This window comes from Ambystoma mexicanum, chromosome 4q (genome assembly GCF_040938575.1).
Source record: "Ambystoma mexicanum isolate Mex_15411 chromosome 4q, UKY_AmexF1_1, whole genome shotgun sequence".
NCBI classification, from domain to species: Eukaryota; Metazoa; Chordata; class Amphibia; order Caudata; family Ambystomatidae; genus Ambystoma; species Ambystoma mexicanum.
The window spans coordinates 1253559108-1253584994 of NC_090928.1; the positions used below are offsets into that span (position 1 = coordinate 1253559108).

Consider the following 25887-nt stretch of genomic DNA (forward strand, 5'->3'; position numbering starts at 1 on the left):
GAATACAATCGCTCTGCACACGTTATGCCACTCCCCACGCCACACCATACAGAATACGATACCTTTGCACACTTTATGCTAAACTTTTCTTTCAATTCTCCCGGTAACAATCAGTGTTCCTCCTCTTGCTCCATCTCAAACCATCATTGTCCCCATGATGGTGCTGTGCAAGTCCCATCCAGTCGAATAGTTCAGCAGTTCCATGCAGTACACATGTCTACAGACATTAGACCGTGTTACCGTCATTCCGTTCAGCATTCTCCCCCCCTCGAATCCCCCCCCCCCCCCCCAAGTATATCCGTAACAGCCCCCAGTAATCTTTAGGGCGAGGGGCTGACGCCACCAGCTCTCTATATGCATCTTTTTGCGTAAGCACCATGTCAGCTTGCGCATCCATTCAACGAACACTGGCGCCCGCTGTACCCACTAGTTCATCGCAAAACATTTATTGGCTTTGAGGAGGCACTCGCCCATTAATCCTGAGTAAGCCCTAAAAGCGCTGTCTCTGGGCTCAAGCAAACATTACTACCAAGCATCTCACAAGCTGGCAAAAGGAGGCCACCTCCCCACACCCCCAGGCCATGTACAAGAAGCCTGCGTACTGCATTTTGCAGCGCAGGAATGCACCTGGCGAAGTTGGGTCAAATCTGTTCATATTCTGTGCTGCAACTTATTTATTTGAGTTTTTAGGTAGGGCGCTACATGCCCTAAGGCCTCAGAGCGAAGCAAGTAAGAGGAAAGCGGAGCAACAGAGGAGGGCAAATCAGAAGATTGAGTTAATCGTTCCTATTGAAGAGCAGGGTTTTTACGCAAATGATTATGGAAGGCAGTTTTAACAGCAGGAGGAAGGGCATTCCATTCCCTCATTGTATGGTAGTCGGTCTTTTTGTAAAACATTTTTTATTAAACTTTTATTTTTGTTGGCAGAGGCAAATCACACACACACACCCCCCCGCCCCGCCCCACCTCACAATCTGGATAATCAACAGAATACAGTGGCACATATGGATAGTGAGAAGGAGTTACATGGAGATTGCAGCACTACGGAGCATCTGGTGCCGAGGCATAAGGCAATAATAATTACGGTGAGTTATCTGCCGAGGAGATGGCATCAAGGCCATTAAGATAACTGTTAAAGGCAGTCCAAATGTTTTTAGGCTGGGATCGGGCCGGGCGGGTACTAATGTATTCCTCCTCGCAGTTCCGAGACCAAGTCCAATAAATTCAGCCATTTCCGGAAGGTAGGAGGAGCGGAGCACTTCCAGTTCTGTAAAACACACTTTTTGGCAATTATACAGCACACATTTAAGAATGTAGCTGCCCCTCTGGCTCCCTCACCCGCACCCCCCGCCCATGCCCCAAATAGTACACCCAGCGGATCGGGCTCAATAACAGTATCTCAGATTTCTGACAGTTTTCAGGATCTCCTCCCAGAATGGGGTTAGCCGCGGGCAGTCCTAGAACAGGTGTACGTGGCCTGCATCCTCCGCACCACAGCAAGGGCAAAGCTGTGGGTCGGAGCGGGCGAACTTGGAGAGCCTGCGCGGGGTGTAGTATAGCCTGTTCAGTAGTTTATACTGTATAGTGCGGTATCGAAAATTCAGGGCGACCCTATTAGTGTGGGAGCACATTTTCCCCCATAGTTGGTCCGTGAGTTCTACCGCCAGTTTGGAAGCCCAATCGTCCCGCACCCTAGAAAGCTGAGGTGTGGCAGTTGTGAGAAGGAGTTTGTATAATGATGATACCACCCCGTGGGCCCCACCCAAGTTGGCGATGTAGGAAATCCCAGGGGAGTTGGGGGTGGGGGGTTCGTTGGGAAACTCGGATCACGTGTCGCGGAATGCAGCACAGAGTCTGTAGTACTGTAGCAGTTCCATCGGTGATCCCGAGTCGCCCGGTTTCCAAGTCTGTGGTGTTATGAATAGCCCATCCGGGTAGAAGTCAGTTAGGGGCTAGGTATCCCAGGGACCGCCAGTGTCGTGCCAAGGCTATGTCATTAGTGGGTTCCAACCCGGGGAACTGCCAGGCGGGGAGCCACTTGTAGTATGGGCGTTCTTCAACGCCTGCAGCAAATATCCGCCTCCAGGCCGAAATGGTGGTTCGGACTGGGTCTATAGGTGAGTCTGGCTCATATTGTCGGTGTAAAATTAAGGACATTATATTGGTGCCAGAGGCAGCAAGGGTTTCTAGCTTGACATGAGGGGGTTGGGGGGGGGGGGCAGGGTACCAGTAGGTGGCAAACTGTGCCTGCGCTGCGATCCAGTACCGCATCAGGTCAGGAGCGGTGAACCCGCCTTTCTCGTAGGGAAGAGTCATGGCAAACCGTTTTTTGCGCACTGCTCCAGAATGCCACAAACTGTGCGCACAGCTTCTGTAAATCATAAAGTACTTGCCGGGCCATATGGGGACATTTGTGAATGTGTACAGCAGTTTGGGGAGCAAAATCATTTTAACCAGTGATAATCTCCCCGCCAGTGACAACGGGAGAGAGCGCCAACGCGCTATCTTGGTCTCTGCCAGTTCTGCCGCGGCCAGGTAATTGCTAGCTAACAGAGCTTCTTTGGTCGGGGGACACCTGAAACCCCAGATATTTAATCCCGTCAGGGGACCACCGGAGCGGGTACTCCGTGGCAGGTTGAATTGTGGAGCCCGTGAGGGTGAAGAGTTCGGATTTGGTATAATTGATGGTGAAGCCAGAGTATGTACCGATACGGGTGATGTCACGCAGAATAGGGTCAAGGTGGAGGTCTGGGTCTCTGATGAACAATAGTATGTCATCTGCGTAGAGTGAGAATTTCGGGGGTGCCCTGTAGTCGTATCACTTTGCGTGAGTGGCGTTCCCTGACAAACTCCGCCATAGGCTCAATGGCCAGTGCAAACAGGATCGGGAAGAATGGGCATCCCTGATGGGTGCCTCTGAAGAGTGGGAACAAGGCGGACGTTTGAGAATTGACACGGACCCCGGCAACCGGGGAGGTGTACAGCAGTCTGATGTATGCATTCATCGTAGGCCCAATGCCCATGGTTTCCAGGACCAACCACATGTACTTCCAGGACACCATATCAAAGGCCTTCTGGGCATCCAGGGTGACCGCGACTGCACTCACATCTTGATTGATTCGTGCCAGAACGTCTCCTGATATTCTGTGACGTGGATCTCCCGGGCACAAAACCTGACTGGTCGTCGTGCACCATGTATGACATAACAGGTAGGAAGCGATAAGTGATCACCTTGGCAAAGATTTTTGTATCTAAGTTCATGAGTGAAAGGGGCCGGTATGATCCACAGTCATCGCTAGGCTTACCAGGCTTGAGCAGGACTGTAATAACGGCCTCGCATAATGTCGGGGGAAGGGATCCCAACCGGAGTGACTCATTCCACACCCTGAGCAATTCGGGGGCCAGTATAGCCACATGCTCCTGATAAAATTCCGCTGTTAGCCCGTCTGGGCCCGGCGCTTTCCTTTTCGGAGACTAGAGATAGCCTCCACTATCTCATCCAATGTAACGGGGGAGTCTAACTGGTCTCTTGTTGCGGGGGAGACGATGGTGGTGGGAATCTGTTCCAGGAGCTCCCACATCTGGGAGTCACTATGTTCGGTGGGCTGGGAGTATAGATCAGAGTAGAAGCCTGTGAAGACCTCAAGGATATGCTGATTGGACCACTGTATTGTCCCCTGCCTGTCCTTAACACAGGTGATTTGGGATTGCCCCCCCCCTCCCCATCCCTTGCCAGGGCGGCCAGTGTTTTGCCAGGTCTGTCACCCTTGCTGTATTTCCGTGCAGCCTGTGGGCGGCTGAAGTACTGGACTTCCCTATTGGCCTGCTTGTTGAAGGTCTTGAACTCCTCACTAATCTGGGAGAGGACACCAGGGTCAACAGAGGCCGGGTGGGCTCGCTCCAGGTCCCGTAATTTATTCAGTGCGGGACAGGACGGCTCTTATGGTTTGGAGGACTCCCGACTCCCTGGAGATGGACGCCCCCCTGATGAAGGCTTTGAAGGCATCCCAGCGGACCCCCAGGGTGGTGGACTGTGGCAAATTGTGCTCCAAGTAGGACTGAATGTCAGCAAGGATGTCTGCCATAAACACAATGTCCTGCAGCGCCATGTATTGATGGTGGGAGCCGGAATTCCTAGTTCTAGGGATATCGAAATCGGTGAGTGGTCAGACAGTGTGCGTGCAAGTATATGTGTTTCCACGACCCTGCCAAGCATAGGGCCAGATAATAGGAACAGATCGATCCTTGAAGAACTGTCATGTACTGATGAGTAGTAGGTGAACTCCCGCGCTTGCGGATGTAATGCCCTCCATGCATCATTAATGTTGAGTGTCGCGCATTGGGTCCGGAGTCTACGCGCTGCGCCCGGCAGGCGTCCGGAGGCTGTGCTAGTCCTATCCATCATGGTATCAAGAATGAAGTTCATATCTCCACCCCAGATGATCTGCACCCCCACGTACCCTAGTAATATGGATACCATCTGATCAACAAATTCGGGAGAATCAACATTAGGGCCATAGGTATTCACCAGCAAATAGTTCCTGTTGGCAGTGGTGCAATACAACACAATGTATCTCCCCTCAGGTTCTATGTATATTCTCTTGTGGAGAACAAACTTAAGTGACTTATGGATCAATGTCAACACTCCTCTGGCACGGGTGGAATATGAAGTGAAATATCGGAGGCCCCCAGGTTGGCGCTATACTCCTAGCCAGTGGGCCCGTGGAGTGTCTCCTGCAGAAGCAGAATTTTGCAGCCGTGCCTGCTGGCATATGCCATAATCTTGAGACCCTTGGTGTAATTACTTAGGCCCTGCAAATTCCGACATTATCGTTACAGGCATTTTAAGGATCTAAATAACCTACACTTAACCAAAGGGCCCATGGGGTACATTTCTTGCATACATAGTATTTGCGCCCATGACTATTGACGTGTGCCATAACCTCTGGAGCCCAGACACGGTTGCTCAATCCCCAAGAGTTTCTAGACATCGCAGTTCTAGGCATCACAGAAGTCTAATGTACATCCCACCACTGTTGTCGTAAACCAGATGCGAGACGGAGCCATCTCCAATGCGGACGCCCCAATGTGACATGGTCTGCCAATCCGCCTCCGCCTTTTACTATAACATTTCTCCAATCCCCAACAGTACCACCCCCCCTCACTGCCCACCCCCAACTTGCAGTGTAGATCCCCCTCCCCCCAATGCAGGTGAAACGGAAGATGTGCAAGGACATCATCCAACGGGGATGTGCCCCTGCCATGGCCCAACTGGGGCCAACCATCAATAACACCCAACCAAACATTAAAGTTGCCATTGCAGTGGGGTGTGCTGTTGCCGTGAGGACGGCCGCTTAAGCATCATGTGGGACAGCAGAAGCCATCCGGTGCAGGTTCTGCGGTAAGCGGATCTTGTGTCGGGTCCCAAGGTCAGCAGCCCATTGAAAGCAGGATGGGAACTAAGGAGTACCAAGTGGACATGGTCAGTTCCATGCTCTGAAAGCGCTCAGGAATCAGTGTCCAAAGTACCAGCGGTGAGCCTGAGGCCAGATGACTATAGATGGGGCCAAGCATGATGAGTTTACAGTACATTATTGCTAGTTATACATTTACGTTAATGAGGAAAAAGGGGATTTGCTAGATGGGTTGAGTAGGCCGCATTAGGACATGATACATTAGATCAGTCTCCATTGGCGTGTCCACCAGCTGGATCATGGAGAGGAATGTGTGTTTCAATGAATTTCACCGCCTCGTCAGGCACAGTAAAGAAATATAATTTGCCATTGTGTGTGTTTTTAAGTCTTGCGGGGAACAGGATGGCGTACGGGACATTACGCTCCCTGAGCAGTTTCTTGACCCTGAGGAATTGGCGTCTTTCTTGCTGTACAGCTATTGAAAAGTCTGGGAAAATCCTGATGGTATTGGCCTCAAGTCATAGGTCGCCCTTCTCACGTGCCAGGCGGAGGATAAGGTCTCTGTCGCGGTAGTTTAGAATTCTGGCAATGATGGGCCTTGGAATGTCGCCTGGTTTGGGGCGCAGTGAGAGGGCTCGATGGGCACGCTCCACTGTAAAGTAGGGCAAGCGGGCCGGATTGTCGAGGAGATCTGAGCAATGCTTCAATGGCGTCTTCCATGCGCCCTTTCAGGGCGTTTTCGGGGATCCCGATAATTCGCAAGTTATTTCTACGAGAGCGCGATTCTAAGTCGTCACACTTGGCTTTCACACTTTTCGCGTGATAAGGAGGTGACTGTGTTCTGCAAGGCTCGAATGTTATCCTCGTTTGTCGAGATTCTGCCCTCAGCGTCGGTGATCCTGGTGGCAGCCTGATCCACTCGTGTTTTTAGGGAGGCCACATTGGCGTTAATGTCGTCCAGTTTCTCGTGGAATGAGGTGAAGTTTTTAGCCATGGTTTCCATGAGTGTAGTTAGATCAGGGGCAGTTGCGCAGGGGTGGGGGTCCGGCTCTGGTTCCTCCAGTAGGGGGGGATGTGTGGGCGGATTCCGTCCGCGGGACAGATTTGGTGAATTTGTCCATGGCTCCCCCTTTCGAGTTCGCTCTGGGTCTGTTAGGCATTGCCGGTATAATTCCTGATAAGGCAGAGTTCTCAGTTGGGGCTAGTAGAGCAGGGCGGAAGTGCAGGGCTCAGAACGAAGGAAGGTGGCAGACGCTGCCCATGAGGCAGTGGCATGTGCAGATTGTGGCAGCCGTGAGGGCAAGGAGGCTGCAGCAAGGTAGAGGGCGTGAAACTATTTGGGGGCCAGATGGAGAAGGCAAATAGTCCATAAAGGAGTAATTCTCCTGGTGGAGAGATATAGCGGTTGCTGTGTGGGGATTCACTCCTCAATCAGAGGGCTCTGTGCAGGCACTGGTTACTGGGGTGCCTCCAGTGGGGTGGGGGGACAATGGAGGCCAGACACTCAGCTGGTCAAGAGGCCCCCCAGTTCCAAGTCCCTCGTGCAAGGGGGGGGGAGCCCGGGTGTAATCAGGAGCTCCGATGAAGGGAGGTGCAAGAATGTCCAGCAAACGGGTTCCCCCGAGGCCTCCCACAGGCGCAGGTGATCTGAGTATGGTGCCCCCTACCAGAGCAGAGCCAGAGGCACCAGGCCTCACTGGCAGCAAGATAGGGTAATGAAGGCCAGCCCAGAGGAGCCACGAGCGCCGCAGCCTGGGCCCCCCAACCCCTAACCTGGGCGTCAGTGTCCGGATCGTGGGCTGCGGGTTTCAGGTGGGCAGCCAGGCTCCTGCACAGCCGACCTACGGCACTGTGATGAGAGCGCTCCAGCGCTGCCACAAGGGAGAGCAGCGGGGGCACGCTCCAGCGCAGACCACCCCCTGGCGGAGTCTCCTCCCCCCCCGAAGGGGGTGTGGGGTGAGCGCTACAACACTGTTGTGAGGGAGAGGGGTGGGGGCGTGCTCCAGCGCAGCCTCTCCCCCCCCCCCCCCTCCCCCAAAGCGGGCCCCGTGCAACGGCGCCCCAGGGAGGGGTGGCCGCAACCAATGAGTGTCTCCCCCGGGGGGGGGGGGGGGCGGCGCAAGGTGAGCGCCCCAATGCTGGTGCATTGAAGAGAAGTGGGGGCGCGCTCCCGCACAGGCCCCCGGAGCAGCCGCCCGCGTGACAGCACACCCCAGGTCAGTCACCCCCAAGGGGTCCGCTGCCGGCCGTGAGCCAGAGGCCCTCGGATGGCAGACAGGGCCCGCAGGCACTGCACCCAGCAGTCGCCGCCTGCCCCCGCGAGATCTGACAAGGAGGAGGCGGGAGGAGCCGGGCGCACACGAAGGCCCCGGCGGCTGACCGCCAGCTGGCCAAAAATGCTCAGTTCGTCGGGTTCCCGGGACCGATTCAGGCCGGGATTGCTGCAGGGCATGCAGGAAGGTTGCACATGCAGATCCACGAAGTGTTGGGCTGCGAGCTTATGTAACACCGCAGTTGATGGCGGATTTCGGCCGGAGCCCCACGGAGCTCAAGGACTAGGCAGCCATTTTGGGCTGTTCAACATCGCCACCTTTCACTAAACTTTTTCAAACGAAAATGCGGTTGAGTTAGCTGCATGGTGTTTGATCGCATATTCCTAATGGAAGTTTTAAGCGAACCTTTGGGATAAATGAGGAGGCTCAATTATTTTGGCATTTAGAAACGAGAGAGATTTGTGTTGTATTCTCTGCTTGATAGGAAGCCAGTGCAGTTTCCTCCTGAAGTCTGACATGGTCTTGTCTGGTGAGCCTGCAGACTGCCCTCACAGCCCCATTCTGAGTGGTCTAGAGGCGGTGACGGTTGCCTTGTGATGTGCCCAGTAATGGGCTATTACAGTAAACTAGCCTAGAGTTGAAGAGTGCTGATGCTAGTAGTAGTGCTCTGTTGGAAAGGATAGTGCCTAATCTGATGGAGCAGATTAATGACCTGTCCACAGGATGAACGTATTTGGAAAACTTGTTTTTTCATGGATAGTTCTGCACCGAAAAAGACTAGGTAATTTGCCAGCAATGTCGAAGTGTGAGTATTGGGTATCACGTTTCTTCAGACGGGGACCAGAAGCCATAATAAGGAGCTCCATCTTGGCATCATTCAGGGCAAGGGAGTTTTCGGCCATCCAAGTCTGAAATTGATGATAAACCACGTTCACTTATGCTGGAGTACTCACCCGAGAGTTGGAAGCAGATCTCGGTATCGTCCGCTTAATTAGCAAATTGGACACCCAGATCTTCCAGGAGATCAGTGTATGGTCTTAAGTAAATATTAAACCAGGGTGAAAGACACGACCCCTGTGGCACACCACAGGAAAGAGTTCTGTAGTTGGCTTGCGATCCGGGCCTGGCCCCTCTGGATGTCCTAGGGCCAAGAAAGTAGGCCAGCCAGTTGGCGGCACCTTCTGGGCAATTTGCCACAGTTGGCAGTCTATTGTACAATAATTCATGATCAATAATGTTGCAAGCCGATGACAGATCAAGCAATAAGTACTACTGGATGGTGCTTTTTTTTCGATGATTTCGACGATATTGGATTTCAAATCCAATAAAGGCGGTCTCAGTACCATAGTGAGGCCTCAAGAAACTTCAGAATGTTATTTTCCTCTGTAAAGGTTTGGAACTGCAAGTAGGCAACTCTGCCCAGTACAGGTAGGGGACATTAGTAATAGGCCTGTAATTATTAGGTGCTGCAGGATCAAGGGTTTCTTTAGCAGGGGGGGTAACCATACATCCTTCAGGATGTCGGGTACAGTCCCGGTTTCGAAGGAAAGATGGATAGTTTTCGTGATCCATGGAATCAGTACCTCTAATGAGTCTCTTAGAATATCCGGAGGGCATGGATCACACAGACCAGATGTGGAATTCCGGTTCATGATAGTATCCATAACCTCCTTCTCAGTGCATCCATGGAAGAAAACCAGGGAAGCTTTTTAAAAAGTTCTTTTGAGTTGGACTTGGAATTATTGATGCACTAGTTATATGTTGCCTTTTTTGCATCAATAATGGTTTGTTTGTACAATTGGATACTTTGTTTGTAGTACGCTAGCGTTGTTGGACAGGGATTTTCTTTCTCCGTTTTCGTTCTAGTCCTTTTTTGGCTCGTCTGGCTTCCACAATTTCATCTTTAAACCAGATTTTCTTCATGGTTTCTAGTTTCTCTGGTGCAAGGGTATCGATGGCTTTCCTAATTGCAGAGGATAAGTGCGTGGCCAGATCAGATGAGTTAGTACTACTGTCAATGTGTCCCATGTTTGGAGGAAACCAGTGCAGAAAAGGCCGTAGCTGAGATTTTTTTGTATCTTGACAGATAATTTCGGTTCATGGGTTCATGTCCAGTGTAAGGAGCAGTATAGAAAGTAGAATGGAAGTACTGACAAAAATGTTATCTGACCATGCGCATGGTACTGTGCTGATTTGGGGGGGGGGTACACTGAATATTGTGTGTCGAAGTCCAGTCCAGTCCATGACCTTCCTGATGGGTGGGGTTCTTGACTAACTGTTGAAATACAATTGTTTCCAGGGAGGAAAGCAAGGAGTTGGCAGGGACGTCAGTTGAATCATCGGCCCATGGAGAAGTCACCCATTAAAAGAACCAGGGATTTGGCTTTAAAATTGCTGCCAAATGGGTCCAGAAGTTGTTCTTCAAACCTACAAGCTTGCAGGGACTTGTACAGGGTAACAATATTAAGGGAGATATTGTGTTTCACTTTCATTTTAACCACCAGAAGTTTAGTCATCTAGTATGTTATGAGAAAGATGACCGTCAAAATGATCTTTCAGAATAAGTGCAGCCCTGTTGGGCATCACATCACGGTCGACATGGAAGATCTTGTAGCCCACTGGTACTGCATTATCAATAGCAAATTGAGCTGCATCATGTAGCTATGCTTCAGAAATGACGACAATATCCATATTATTGGGGATATGAATTCCTCGATCTCAAGGCAATGCTTAACCAGGGAGCGTGCATTTAATAGTGAGATGCGCAGCTGATTTATGTTAAATTGCACGGGTAAAATATCATTGCTAGGACTACATTCCAATGGAATATGCATGGGTGGTTCACAGCAGGGTGCAAGTGAGAGATTGCAGCCAGTATCATCACAGGGCTGCTCATTAGGAGACTCCCATAGTGAAGCCTATGCTTACCCCTCTGTCTGACGGATCCAAGGGAGAGAGCCCTGCGGGCAAATGGCGCTATATGAAAACCGATATAGATAGAGATGGGGTGAACAGCATTAGCAGGTGTTAGTGGGAAGGTTGCCATATGCGCTGCTTCAATATTCCCAGGAGAACTGTTTTTTTTATTTTATATGCGTAGACTTCATTTAGCAGTCCGAGTCGAAGCGAGGAATTCCAAGCAACTAAGAAATGAGTTGCCTTGTGGCTTACAGGAGGAAGAGTTGCATGAGCAGGGGAAAATAAAGGCAGCCGGGAGGCAGATAGGTTCTCATCCTTCTCACCCTCCCTTGCACAAACCGACACAAGGTGTTTCTAAAGGTGTCCATGGAGGTTTGATTGAACTCGACTTGCTGTATCCTCTCATCCATTTTGTCTACATGTTGATTCAGTCTATCCAGCTTGCCCTCCATATCGGCTCTCATTCCCCTAACTTCTTCCATCAGGGAGGCAATGTCTTTTAGTGGAGGCATGGCCACTTTTTCCTTCCTCCATGGCTCTGCAGCTCATTGCCTGTGGCAGGGGAGAGTATGCTGCATGTATTGGAACTGCTTCAGGGTGGTTTTCCAGTCCATGCAGGGTGAAGTGCCTTATGCAAAAAACTGGATCACTTTGCCCCTAGGTGGTGTACTGCCAAATCCTCTCCCCAAGAGGGGGGGGCTGGCGGGGGGGCTGCGGGCAATGTGTCTTGCTGTGCCGCACCCTCTGGTCAGAGTGCTCTTTCCCATGCAAAGTCAGTGGATAGGTTAGTAAATGCAGTCCAGGGACGGGGCCACTGGGGCAGGGAGAGGTGCGCGGGGGGGGCCTCCTCTATAGCCTGCTGGATCCCCCGGGTCTGTGCGCGCCTTGTGATAGAGGTGCCTGGTCCCTCTCCAGCACGGAGCGTGCCCCTTTACCTTTTAACCAAATCCGGTACAATGCGGCCCGCATCCCCTGTCCCCTGGATCCTCCTCACCTGGGGCAGCAATGAACAGGCTCTTTTGGATTGGGGTGGTGGGGGGGTGGGAAGACGCCCACCGCCTCGTCTGTTAGTCCCCTGGCTCTGGGTGCCCCGACGGGGCGAATCTAGACTCCGGCGAGGGGCATCTTCTCAGTGCCCAACTTCATATGGCTATATGACACTATTGACAGATACATATAATAGATAAATGACCTCATTATTTTGGACCTCGGCAGATCATCAAATTTTGAGGATATCAGAGTGATTCCAAATCGAGAGGAAATCTTATTGACACAACCTACTTTCACCACGCTGGTGAATCCTGTAGGTGGGCGCTCTACAATTTATTTACTCCACCATAGACATCGGGGTTGACCAGATATATGGTAATACAACATTATATAAATGTTTTGCAGATTAATTGCTTAATGATTATTTAGTCATACAAGAAACAAGAATTGGACCATTTGAATAAAATGGCACTATTGGGACCATCTCTCAGTAGATTTTATGCATTTTGATACATACATTTCTTGACAAATAGAAACCTGTGAAAACCAGTCCCTAATAATGTTCGTTTTAAATGTATGGATACCATAGGAAAGTGGAAGTTAGAAGATTTACTCAAGCTTGTGAAATTGATACAATTGATAAAATTAATGAATTTAAGTTATGTCCCGAAACGCATCAAGCTCTTTTACATTTTTTGATGTCTATGCATTGTTGAAGTCCCATTTGGAAGTACATTGAGCATGCCACTATCATCCCCATTCTGAAGAAACCTTCTGCTGATCCCCTTCTTCCGTCAAACATCCGTCCAATCTCGCTTCTCCCTTTCCTTTCTAAAATACTTAAACGCCTAGTCTACTCCCAGCTCTCTGCTTTTGTCACCGCCCTTTCTCTCCTTCCCTCTTCTCAATCTGGCTTCCACCCTAAACACTCCCCTGAAACTGCTCTCACTTATGTTCTCAACTCCCTCCTCACTGCTCGCTACTTTAAGCAATCATCGGTCCGCATCCTCCTTGACCTCTCTGCTGCCTTTCATACCGTCGATGACCCCTTACTTCTCAATACTCTTTCCTCTTTTGGTTTCAAAGGTTCTGTTCTCAACTGGCTCTCCTCTTACCGTTCCTCCCGCTCTTTTGCTGTCTCTTGGGGTGGTCATACCTTCTCTACTCTTCCCCCTAGTCTATGGAGTACCCCAAGGCTCTGTTCTTGCCACTTTTCAATTCTCTTTACACCTCCCTTCTTGCCCCTATCATCTCTTCCTTGGGAATTTCTCACCATTTCTATGCTGATGACACACAGCTCTTGCTATCCTTCTCTTCTTCACTCCTGATCTACACTTTAATCTCTCACTCCTGTCCTACTGCTATTAAAAACTGGATGTCTTCCCATTTTCTCTCTCTCAACACTGATAAGACTGAGGTCCTATTCTTCCCCTCCAACACTTTCCCCCTCCCTCCCTCTCCTCCTTTTATTCACTTCCCCCCTCTAATCTCCATCTCTGAATACGCTCTCAATCTAGGCATCCACTTTGGTGACTCCCCTTTCCTTTTCCCATCACATTTCTCTTACCTGTCGCTACCATCTTTTTAACAATCGTAAAGTGCTCTCCTCTCTCACGTTCCACGCTACTAAACTTTGAATCTCCTCCCTCATCTTCTCTCGCCTCTTCTATTCTTCTATCCTCTTTGGACTCCCTACCTCTCATCTCGCCCCCCCTCAAATCCCTCTACCACTCTGCTATCCGTACCCTTTGTCTCCTTGCTCCTCATGACTCCATTTTCTCCTCGCTCTCTTACCTCGGCTGGCTTCCCTTTCATTCCCAACTTAAATTCCATTTCCTCTGTCTTGTCTTTAAATCTCTTCACGACCTTGCTCCCCCTCATCTCTCCTCTCTCCTATCATTCTACACCCCTTCCCGCTCCCTCTGTTCTGCCGACCTCTTCCTACTCTGTTCCCTCCCCCATGTGCCTCTTCTCGCTTTTGCTCTTTTCAGCTCCTTGCCCCCCTACATTGGAACTCCCTACCTCTCTATCCGCTCCAACCCCGCCTTTTCCTCCTTCCGTGCTTCCTTGAAATCTCTCCTTCTCCATTCTCCACCCTGCAACCTTTCTCTCTCCCCTACTTACCTCTACCTACCTACTTCCTTTTCTCCTACACTCGCCTGTCACCTATCTTACGGGCAAATTGCTCTATACACTGTATTGTTGGTTTGACTCATGTTTTATTAATTGTGTCAACTGTTATAATGTTCTATGTAGCTTGTTATGATGTGAAGCGCTTTGGAGTAAAGAGCTATATAAATACAAATACCATCTTGTAGTAGTTATTCCATTAAATGGTACACAAGGTTAAATGTATTCATTTATGAGAACCTATAGATCACAAATTACAATACTTATTACATTGAATTGTGCCAATTATCCACTGACTACACGGTCAGTACACGAGGTGTGCATGGGATGGCAATGTCCACCAATTTCGGACACTCTATCCTCTGTTATTGTACATTAACGACCTTTAGTGCCAGAGCTGTATTTTTCTCCTCAGCACCTGTAAATCTTAAAATCCTAAATTAATATCACACATAGTTACTAAGGTGTGCGTCCCCCATCGGTGTAATTTTAGTGGGGGGCAGGGGTGCTTGTCCCCCCCCAACTTTCATGGCACACCATTTTGTCCCCATTCATTTGGCTGGGGCACCTTTTCTTCAGATGTCATGTCTGTCCCCCCCCACCCCCCCAACATTTTCAGCAAAGTTACTCCACTGGCGTCCCCCCTCATATCCGTTTTCATGGAGTGCAGGGGCAGGACTACACAGTGAGCCAGGCTGAGCCAGACCCCAGTGAGAAAAGTATCACAATTGGAACTCGTTAGACAGGCCTCAAGTTGACATTTATTGATCCAAAACTTAGTTTCAAAGGACGCTATTGCTTTTCTTTTCATTTCTTTTATCAATAAATTATTTTAATGCTTATTTTCATGTCTTTTAATGTTATTTAGTGGTCGAACTCTGTACTGTTGGATGCTTGTTGTTCTGCGTGTATTTTGATGGCGAACGCCAAAATAAAGTATTTGATCATTCCTTTACTCCACTCTTCGCATTGGGATTTGTCGCTGCTCTTCCATTTACTTTGAATCTGCTTTGTTGTCATTATCGGCAACGTTTAGATCCATTTGCTAGTTTTGAAAGGGAGGTGCGAGTCCAGTGGGGACAAGACCCAGTACCCAGAGCATTGGGGTATGTGGTACAATATAGCTTCCCACCGCTCCGTTCATTGGAGAACCTCGTCCCAGTACCCCCAAAACATGTGGAAGCTTGCGCCGGTCGCTGGCGGGAAGGCGGGACATTACACTTTTGTTCCCTGTGCTTACCAGTATAAAGAGTGAATAACTTGTTTTGGGGTATTTCGGAGCTCTAGGTCCACCCTCCTTTTTATTCTGCTCCTGCACACTCTCTCACAGTCTGCTTCTGTGATGGCGCCTCTGTTAGGCAGAATCCCGTGCAGTGCCCTTAGGGACCACTACACACAATTAAGACTACAGGTGGCAATACAAGTTTACCTTTGGTACAAGCCTGTACTACTATGTCAGAGTGGTAGCAGTGGCGGAGCAGCCAAGCTTATCTCAAGAGTATATGAGCAGTAGCAGAGATTACACAAAGGGACCACAATTACTGTGACTCAAGCAAACACTGATTCAAGGTTTCAGGTAGAAAAATATAAGTATTTATTTTTAAACCATCGGTTATAAACACAACACTTCTATTAAACCTTAAATAAAACCACACGTTAAATACACTACAATTAACCAATTCACTTTGTACAGTATGTCTCAAGGTAAGTACCCAGTGTTTGAATGAACCGGTGTTATGAACAAAACACGATACAGCGAATACGATTGCGATCACTTTTTGACAGTCGGTCTACTAAACAAATGCGTATCCGTAACATGAAATGCTACCGGGGCAAAAACACACTTAGCACCTGAGATACCCAGAGGGAGTTGGAGGCAAAAATCACAGGCAATAATTTGGTTAGGCAGGCAGAAAAATCACAGGCAATAATTTGGTTAGGCAGGCAGAATCAAGAACCCCTCAGAGACAGGAGTTCAGAAGTCAAAGGGCCGAAGCCAAGTTCAAGTGACACTGGAGGCCTGTTACCGAAGATCACACCGTTAGACAGTTCACGATTAAACGTAGCCAAGAGTACTTTGATATTGTCAATGTTCGGAAGCAAAAGTTATAAGAAGGAGGTAAGACAAGGGCAAGCCTTGAAGATGAAGAAAAGGGATTCACCCTATTTCCTCGAGCAGAACACAGTACCTTATTCCAATGGTGCAGCTTGTGCCCTGGCAGTTGTTCCTGTTGGTTTCCCACAGACCCACGATTCCTGGAGCTTCTTTGTGAAGGACGACGTCTGAAGGGGGTCTGCACCACACAGGGATGAAGCCAGCAGCAGCGACAACGAATAAAAGGTGTGCTCCTTAAAAACGGGAGAGGCTCATCAGGTAGCTATCCGGACAACCACAGCAGTGTGCAGCGATTTCAACCACGACGCCGACCTCTGGCTGAAGAAGATGAGCTGGTTATCCACACCAAGCTTACCGGAAGAAGACTCCGGACTGGATCTTCTTAGTCGTTGAAGGGTAGATGGCTCAGGACTGCAGCAGGGCATCACCGGGACGGGGTAGTTGCAGCAGTCGTCGTTCTCTCCGCTTCTCTTCAGTTCCTTGTAGTTCCAGTGGCGACTCTGACTTCTAGCCCAAGAGACCTGCCTTTTATGCGCAAAACCCCCATTCACACAGCCTGGCTGTCAATCGCGCAGCAGGGGGGGTTGTCCAGCCTGGACAACCACCTCAGCCAATCATTGCAAAGTGCGACTTGTGTTTCCTAGGATACCCTGTGCAGGGGGTGACTACACCCCTTCCTCACATTCAGTCTACCTAGACACCCAGGCGCCAAGAGGAGGGCTTCTCTGCAGAAGCCTGCCAAAAGACGGTGAACAAAGAAGGCGAACCTAGTTTGCAGCGCAAAGTAAAACACAAAAAGGACTTTAACAAAAAGAAATGGCGATCAACCCAACTGGAGCCAAAAGAAAGACGATTTGATCAAGCGGGTTTATGTTCGAGGCTAATATAATAGCCAAGAACAGTACCACGTTTATCTAATATAATCGTGGTAGAAAAGTTAGGGTAGATACCACTGCCACCAGCCAAGTCTAAATGTTAAAAGAGCGAAACAATGCTCAGGGAGGTACAGACAGAAAAGGGGTACAGATTAGCCCTTTCCAGTACTCCATGTAAAATGGGGTGTACTGGGTCTGTGGTAAAAGTGACTATGTAAAGTAAATGGCAACTTTACCTTTCTCTGGGGGACAGTAGTCAGCCCCAGTGAAATGGAGTCGGAGGGAAGTCTTAATGACAACCCTGGGTTACTACACTGAAGTTGCTGTGTAACCCATACAAGAATAGGGGCACCTGGAGTGGTGTGCTCCAGTGCCCAAGATCACACAATGAGTAAAACACACAGGCCAAAACACATGTAAGAGAAGTGAAAAAAAGATGTACACTCTTACCAGGTGGAAAAAATAAACTCCAGAAATCCAGCGAAGCTGCTGGGGGACTCACTAGGTGAGGGAAATTGGCCCTAGAAGGAGAATTCTCCCTAACAGCCTCCTGCTGTAGTTTCCCAGAATTCTCGTTCAGCCTAGTGATCTGTGATCCAGAGTTGGAGGACCGACCTGGTTAGATCGTTGCCTCTGTGATAACCATCTCTTTGCACATGCCTAAGGTGGTGAAATGTTTGATGTGAAGATGAGTGCACAATCACTTGACCTGTATGTGGTCATCTGTATGCATTTCAAATGTCGGAAGCAAGATCTACGAGTGAAAACCCGCCCAGAACTTGTTTAAGCTTCCAAATACATGCTGTCTGCCGTGACCACCAATAAGTCGCTTATTTTCGTGCACACTTTCCTGGTCCCGGGGTGCCCAGACAGGATATATTTCTCACCCAAGCCTTTATTCGCATTTTCCCATTCTGCCAGGGTATGAGTTGCCGGCTTCTGGTAAGGTGATCCGTTGGTTCTTGGCCGTTGTTTGGCAGTCTAGGATGTAGGGGTCACTGTCCCGAAACCCACTTACGTGGGTGCAGTGGCTGTTCTGTATCACTCTGGGAAAATGCTGGGTGCAGTGGCTGTGATGTATCACCCTGGGAGAATGCTGAAACCCACTCGCGTGGGTGGAGTGGCTGTGATGCATCACTCTGGGAGAATGCTGAAACCCACTCGCGTGGGTGCAGTGGCTGTGATGTATCACTCTGGGAGAATGCTGAACACTCGTGTGGGTGCAGAGGCTGTGATGCTGAAACCCACTCGCGTGGATGGGAGTGGCTGTGCTGCATCACTCAAGGAGAATGCTGAAACCCACTCGCGTGGGTGCAGTGGCTGTGATGTATCACTCTGGGAGAATGCTGAAACCCACTCGCGTGGGTGGAGTGGCTGTGATGTATCAATCTGGGAGAATGCTGAACACTCGCGTGGGTGCAGAGGCTGTGATGCTGAAACCCACTCGCGTGGGTGGAGTGGCTGTGATGTATCACTCTGGGAGAATGCTGAACACTCGCGTGGGTGCAGAGGCTGTGATGCTGAAACCCACTCGCGTGGGTGGAGTGGCTGTGATGTATCACTCTGGGAGAATGCTGAAACCCACTCGCGTGGGTGCAGTGGCTGTGATGTATCACTCTGGGAGAATGCTGAAACCCACTCGCGTGGGTGCAGTGGCTGTGATGTATCACTCTGGGAGAATGCTGAAACCCACTCGCGTGGGTGGAGTGGCTGTGATGTATCACTCTGGGAGAATGCTGAACACTCGCGTGGGTGCAGAGGCTGTGATGCTGAAACCCACTCGCGTGGGTGGAGTGGCTGTGATGTATCACTCTGGGAGAATGCTGAAACCCACTCGCGTGGGTGGAGTGGCTGTGATGTATCACTCTGGGAGAATGCTGAAACCCACTCGCGTGGGTGGAGTGGCTGTGATGTATCACTCTGGGAGAATGCTGAACACTCGCGTGGGTGCAGAGGCTGTGATGCTGAAACCCACTCGCGTGGGTGGAGTGGCTGTGATGTATCACTCTGGGAGAATGCTGAACACTCGCGTGGGTGCAGAGGCTGTGATGCTGAAACCCACTCGCGTGGGTGGAGTGGCTGTGATGTATCACTCTGGGAGAATGCTGAAACCCACTCGCGTGGGTGCAGTGGCTGTGATGTATCACTCTGGGAGAATGCTGAAACCCACTCGCGTGGGTGCAGTGGCTGTGATGTATCACTCTGGGAGAATGCTGAAACCCACTCGCGTGGGTGGAGTGGCTGTGATGTATCACTCTGGGAGAATGCTGAACACTCGCGTGGGTGCAGAGGCTGTGATGCTGAAACCCACTCGCGTGGGTGGAGTGGCTGTGATGTATCACTCTGGGAGAATGCTGAACACTCGCGTGGGTGCAGAGGCTGTGATGCTGAAACCCACTCGCGTGGGTGGAGTGGCTGTGATGTATCACTCTGGGAGAATGCTGAAACCCACTCGCGTGGGTGCAGTGGCTGTGATGTATCACTCTGGGAGAATGCTGAAACCCACTCGCGTGGATGGAGTGGCTGTGATGTATCACTCTGGGAGAATGCTGAAACCCACTCGCGTGGGTGGAGTGGCTGTGATGTATTACTCTGGGAGAATGCTGAACACTCGCGTGGGTGCAGAGGCTGTGATGCTGAAACCCACTCGCGTGGGTGGAGTGGCTGTGATGTATCACTCTGGGAGAATGCTGAAACCCACTCGCGTGGGTGGAGTGGCTGTGATGTATCACTCTGGGAGAGTGCTGAAACCCACTCGCGTGGGTGGAGTGGCTGTGATGTATCACTCTGGGAGAATGCTGCATGATGCTTCCTTACATTATGTAGCCAAACCCACCATACTTAGCCAGGCGCGCCAAGACCGGTGTTGGAACTGGAGTCCGGCCCCTCCCTCCTCTCTAAAAGTTAAGGACTGGGGGTGGCAGGTGCCAGTACACTGAATGCTGACAGCAGTCTGGGTAGTAATGCCATCTTCTTCCCATTTCGCCCCACAATGTGAGGTATAATGGTCTCCATCACCTGCATCAGAGGCAGATTTCTCCTTACATCTTTTGCTAATCTCCAGAAGGTGTGCAGGATCTCTTTGGGTGTGAATTCCAAGATACTTGACTCCATCCATACCCATTGAAGCCCCTGTCCTTACAATTGGCTTCTGAAGTGCGCCCTTGTAATCGGGGAAGAAGTGCGCCCTTGTAATCGGGAAAATATTCACCTAAAGTTCAGTTCGAGAGTTTCCCAAATGTTGTGAACATTTTAGATATTCTTTGTTATGGCTGTTGGGTCTCATTGGTGAGCCCTACATTAATTTCCATTCTGAGTGCACATTCTGGAGTACTCTGGCAATGGCAGTGTTTGAGGATTCTTGCAAGCTCATGCACCGACAGTTCTCCACTATAAAATGAGAACACTAAACCAGATTTGTTTTAAAATGTTAATGCGATCGGCTTGGCCTGAATATCAAGAAGGAGAAGCTGGCACTCCCTCTTGCTACAGTTGCCAAGTGAGCATATAAAGCCAAGTGCTGCCTCCAGTGCATGCAGTGGTCTGCACGAAATAGACCCGGGTCCCACTCACCCTCGTTACTCCTACAGATCCAGGCCGTGATCGCGCCTACAGGAGGAGTACTTTAACTCCCTATGTTTTTTAATGTAATAAGGCACACATATTTGATCTTTAAAATAAGATCTCAATTTTTGGTAATCCGCTCCTTAATTTAATTCTTTCAAGTTCCTGTTCTGATCCGTCAGTTGTAACATTGACTGCTTTGCTGGTACCACTGGTCCGTGCATTACTCGTGGAGCTCTTTGGGTGGATGCAGGGGAAGGCTTCAATCTGTGTAGTTTCCCATTGTGCGTGTTGGGAATATGGGCATGATTTATGAAGTAAAAAGTCCTGTTATCTGTAAGACTGGCCATTAGGCTTTATATTGAGGACGTCCAAAATACATTATTTATTTTTGGGTCTGAGGACACGTTTACTCTCTATCCCTCGGGGCGATGTGGTGAGGATTGCAGAAGCCCCTGCATAGAGCAGGTTTAGGTTTCCACACGGAACAACTTGCTCCCAATAACGATGCCTATTCAAAATCCCATTAGCAAGAATATGATCTGGTCCATGGAGTCCCTGGCAGACTCCCTAAAGTCATGTAGGAATCTTGCGTTGTCCAAGACTTTCATATCTGTATGCGCCAGAGCAAATGCCAAGCTGAGCCTGGTGAGCGCATGGGAAGCTTCATTCTAGGGAGTCCAAGGCTGGAGTGAGGCCTCCCCGACTCGGACATACGTCGTAGTTTGTGTTTTCACGATCCATGGTGCGTGGTCCAGGTCTAGGTCCACCTTTTGATATGAGATTAAGGGGTTATTATGAGCTCGGTCTTGCAAGCACTTTCACTGCACGGGCCCATGAACCCAAGCCGAGGAATTGGGCGGGAGCCTCCCAGGCTATCCATCCCCTTGTATCCCGACCACTGCCACTAATTGGGATCCTTAGTGTGCAGGCAACAATTGCCAGTACTGATTCGTAATTCTTCTCCCTGCCAGCCCCCCCCCCCTCCGCCCCCCGGGTGCCTTCTCTCAACTTTCCCTATCCTATTAGTCTAGTTTTCCCACAGCTTCTCATCAGTGCATGCAATGGCACTTGTTTGTTTTTGGTCCCCTCGTCATTGGGCCCGTTTGTCAGCTGGGTTCAGCAATGTCAAATTACAAGTTAAGAGAGGACCACGTCGCTGTGTACCACCAGGTCTTCTTCTTTTCTGTATTCCTTGTTTCCCTGCCATATTCACTTTGATTTCTTGCCAGCCTTCTGTTTCTTCTTCAGATTTGGGTTCCCACTGCTGGCAAGGGGGCAGAAGCTTGCCGATCGGAGCCGGTCCCCCCTCTGTAGCTGGAAGGGGGCATTCTGCGAATCGTCAGGCCTGCAGGATCTGCTGTCGGCCATGCTGCGAGACCAAGGGACATACTGGCATCCCTGTCCCCACCTGCACACTGAAGGGTTGAGGGAAATGGCATTGGGGTCCTTGTGCCTGGCTCCTCCCAGGGACTGAAGGACATTGCCTGATACCCCATCAATTCTGACCTTCACGGCAAGGCTCTGGAGCTGGCCACTCCAGGCTGAGACAAGCCTCTGGGGATCACCTCCTTGCTAGGAGTGCTTGTAGTGACCCCTCTGATGTCACAGAAAAACGCAACGGACAGCCTAATGTGATGGATTTCTTGACCCCACTTGAGAAGAAATATTCTTTTAATGAAGCGAAGCAAATCCTTCTGTTCCCTTTTTTGTTTTTTTTTGTGGCAACTCATTGTATGTGTGGCCCTGGGCCCCTGGATGCAATGACTCCCCATAGGTTTGTGTGCAGTGGCATGAGTGGCTATAGCTAGCAGTGTTCCTGTAACTATGGCAGCAGGTAGCAAATGCAGCAACTGGTTGGCTTTCCCAAATCTATTATTGCACACGCCTCGTGCCATGCTCCTCCGGTTTCCAAGTGTAAAGCTCGGAGTGGATCCCATGTTTCCTGCATTGCCGGGCACGTGGCCCCGCAGCGATACTCCTTTCTTGGTGCCCCATTTCAAGTAGCACAGACGCGAGGCACTTGCTGTTCTGCTTCTTTAACCCAGTTTGCACCTTCTCAACAGTTTTCTTTGTCCTTGGGGTAGTTATTTTGACCACAAGGAATTGTATTTAGTAGCAAGTGTTCCCGTAGGCTACTAAAACAGAATACGATCAGTTGTGGTGAGAGAAACTTTCCAATTCTGTGGCCTCATGGCACTACTGCCATCATTTCTCAAAGGTGTCATAGCCGGGAGTTTTTTTAGCACAACTTTATATATGTGCTTGGGAAGAAAAGGAGCGTCCTCCCATATGGGATCCTTTGGAGCGAGGTCACGAGGTCTCTAGAACCCGCTGGGAGTAAATGGACTTATTCTAGTTTAGATGAAGGCCCGACAGGTTTGTCGTAGCTGTAGTGTTCAATGTACAATACAGAAGGCTGGACGGACAGCCAGTGCAGAAAAAGGCCAAACTAGTGAGCTGTGGTGTCCAGGGGGCAGGCTGCCACCTTCTGTAACCCCGCCAGTTTCTGGAGCGCCATGGAACATGGTATTTGTTTAGACTTGTGTGACTTGGAACGAGGGCATCTCTGCTTGTGTCTGATGGGGATGCCTCATGTAAAGGAGTACTTTGCAAAGCCGGAATAAAATAACGATGGGGTCTTGGTTACTTGGTTTACACGATATTCCAACAGTCGTGCATCCAAATGGAGTCTCTGGTTTTTCACCCTTTTTGGGGTCGACTGCGGACATGGGCCATGAGATGCCTGAACATCTCTGGAAGATGTTTAGCTGGGTTAAGCCTACCTACAATCTGTTTTCTGAGGATGAAACTTTAGGACATTCTTGCTCAACCATGAGTTGCGGACAGTCGTGCAGTAGGTAAAATGATTGGGGTGCTGAGATTAGGAACTAGCAGGGACTTGCGCATACATTTGCGGTTTACCTGCATAGTTAATGAATTCCATATGCGCTAGTGTGCTTTGTAGGATGGGTGTATATATATATATATATGGTAAACGGGATTTCTAAAGGCGCTGAACCTTATGGGCCTCTACAGTTCGCAGTAGATCAGTCGGCGGAAAATGTAGGGATCGATGCATTTTGAGAGAGATCCGAAAGAAAACCTTCCAGCCATTTCAGCACAATGATTCCTTTAGTTGCATAATCTGTTTAAGGTTCGCTGTGCTGAACGCTGCAGAGGTCTCATAAAACCAATAATCTGTGTACGTCGACAAAGCCCAAGATTGCGATTAGGATTGCTTACTTTGCTCTTTTTATTTGTGGTAGGTGGTGTGGTGAACCAGATGACCAGTTAATGACCTGTTCAAAAGGGTTATATTAAAAAAAAAAATGTCCCAACTTGCCCTATAGCTTTGGAGGGGATGTGCCTACCTAATAATAAAAGTGAAGCGAAGGGTGCACGTCCAGTCCAAATAAAGCCTGAAACCTAAGCAACTAACTGGCCCTACCACTTTGGAAAAACACATAACTAAAAAGAAAATGGAGGCTTGAAGGATGGCCTCGGTATGGACTTCTGCCTGGCTCATTGCACATCACTGGTTCTCAGTCTTCACTTTCTTTTCGCTTGTCTTCACAGCTTTAGCATAACATCCTTTTGGAAAATAGTTATCGTTGGTATGAGTTTCTCTCTCTCTCTCCCTTTTTATAAGTAAATCAGTTTGTTTTTCAATATACCAATCCCTCCAGGGCGACTTGAAAAATACACTTCCTCCTTTCCACCTTCGTAGCATTGGGACTTACCAAGTCCAGTAACTCTGTGGAAAATGTCTTATTTCTTGTGACCAAATGAATCTTTATAGTTTTCTGTGATTTCATGCACTAGACCTGGTCGCGTTTACCGAGTGTTCAACTTTACTTCACTCTCTTTCAACATGGGACCTATGCTTGTACTTCTTTGATACTCGAAGTGGTTATTTCCACTTTGATATACAGAGAATGAAATGAAATTATATTTTATTTGTATGGCTCTCATACACAAGTGTTTCAGAGCGCGTCCAGGCAATGGGAGAGGAACATAAAACGGCGATGTTACTAGGCCCAGTGGCATTAAGAACGTGCATGGGAAAGGGAAATTGGGGAAAGTGCATCGAAGGGGGAGAAGTGGAAAGTGCGGAACAGAGGAGAGAACAGAAAAAATAATTAGTAAAATAAATAAAGGCGGTAAGCAGTGGTAGTGCAGCCGGCAAGTGCTACATTAGTCAGGTAGGGTATATCTGATAAGAACAGAAGAAAAGTGGGAGGGGGACTGTATGGGTACAGATACAGACCCTAGTGCAGAGAGTGGCCCGGAGGCAGTACAGGAGGGTGGCAAGTTGAGCAGGTAGCTGGGCCCGAATGACGGGGGGTGGCCAGGTGCACAGTGCCGAAAGGGAAAATGGATCAGCAGGGGAGACGAGCAGCAAAGGCAGAAGCAAAGAGGAAGGTCTTGAGGTGCTTCCGGAACCAGAGATGGTTCTCCAAGTTTCAAGGTGGCCGGGGGGCTACATAACATTGTTTGTTCCCCACTCTCGCGTAGTAGGGCCGTGTTTTTTCTTGTTCACTTCACTTTTCATACTTTTGTAGTCTATTCCAGCCTTGCAAAACATAGTTTGCATCCCTTTCTCTCTGGATAAGTGGGGCTGTGTTCCCGTTACGTTCTTAGTGTTTCATACTTATGTTGATTTTGGTGCTTTTGGAAACCCTGCCATTGTGGATCTCTCTCGCCTCCACACTGTCATAGCGTCTTTCCCAATCTGTTACTCTTCTGGCAGGAAAGGTGCTTGTCTGCAGGAGCTTGGGATCTTGGGCTTCCCTTTTCTTGCATCTCAGCGTTTGTTGCTGGGTGCCATGTCCACCACTGCTCTTCAGTGGTCACACCACCCAAGAAGACGATTGTCTTTCCCCTTCACTAGAACCTCTTGTCTGATCATGGTACATCCAGCCTTCAGCTAGTCGGTATTTCGCTCTCCATGACTCAGCGTGACTCTGCCTCTCCAGGACATATATACTCCAGGGGCTCGCCTCTGCATAGTATTTGCTCGCCTTTCAACGTGGGAGAAGTTTTGTTTTCATATATACATCATTAAAGTTAATGAAAGGATATCTGTCTTCATTGATCATGACACTCAGGCGAGATTCACCATTACTTGGAAGTCAAAGGAAGGATCTTTGTGAATTATAGTTGTAACGGGGAAAGCATCTGTTTTTCCAACGACATATATGGAGAAAGGGTGGCTTAGTTCGGGAGTTCTATGCTGGTCTGGGAGCTCTTGTCCCCAGGAAGGGAGTCACAGGGAGGTCCCGCTTGCCTTGACCCCTAAGGAGGGGTTTGCATAGCAGGCTCATCTCCCTAGCCTCAAATTGGGTAGCTTCCCTCTGGGGAGAAGGGGCCAATTGTCCAGATTCGTCACACTGGTTAATTATCGCTTAGTTTCGCAGGGAAGTGTAGTTGGAGATGGGGTGGAAATTACTAGGGTGTGTGGTGTCCAGACCAGAAGCCCACCACAGTCTTTAAAGATTAGCTTGTGGTAAGGTTGAGGGGCTTATTGAATTATCTCTCGTGACTAGGTACAGATGGTACAGTCGAGTAGCTTGATTTATAAATACTTGGGCGGATCTGCAGGT

At 49.4% G+C, this 25887-nt stretch overlaps 1 protein-coding gene across 8 annotated transcripts in view; it reads left to right on the forward strand.

Annotated features, from left to right (window-relative positions):
• The window catches only part of LOC138468332 (uncharacterized), a 144758-nt gene that overhangs the window by 39503 nt on the left and 79368 nt on the right, over positions 1-25887 (forward strand). Inside the window, exon 1 of one of the 8 annotated variants that reach the window (XM_069608844.1) lies at positions 345-1085. The exons of the other annotated variants lie outside the window; for them this stretch is intronic. Within the exon in view, the coding sequence (XP_069464945.1) occupies positions 1005-1085 (81 nt within the window). The 5' untranslated portion in view covers positions 345-1004. Of the gene's footprint in view, positions 1-344; positions 1086-25887 lie in introns of those variants that run through there. 8 annotated transcript variants of the gene reach the window in all.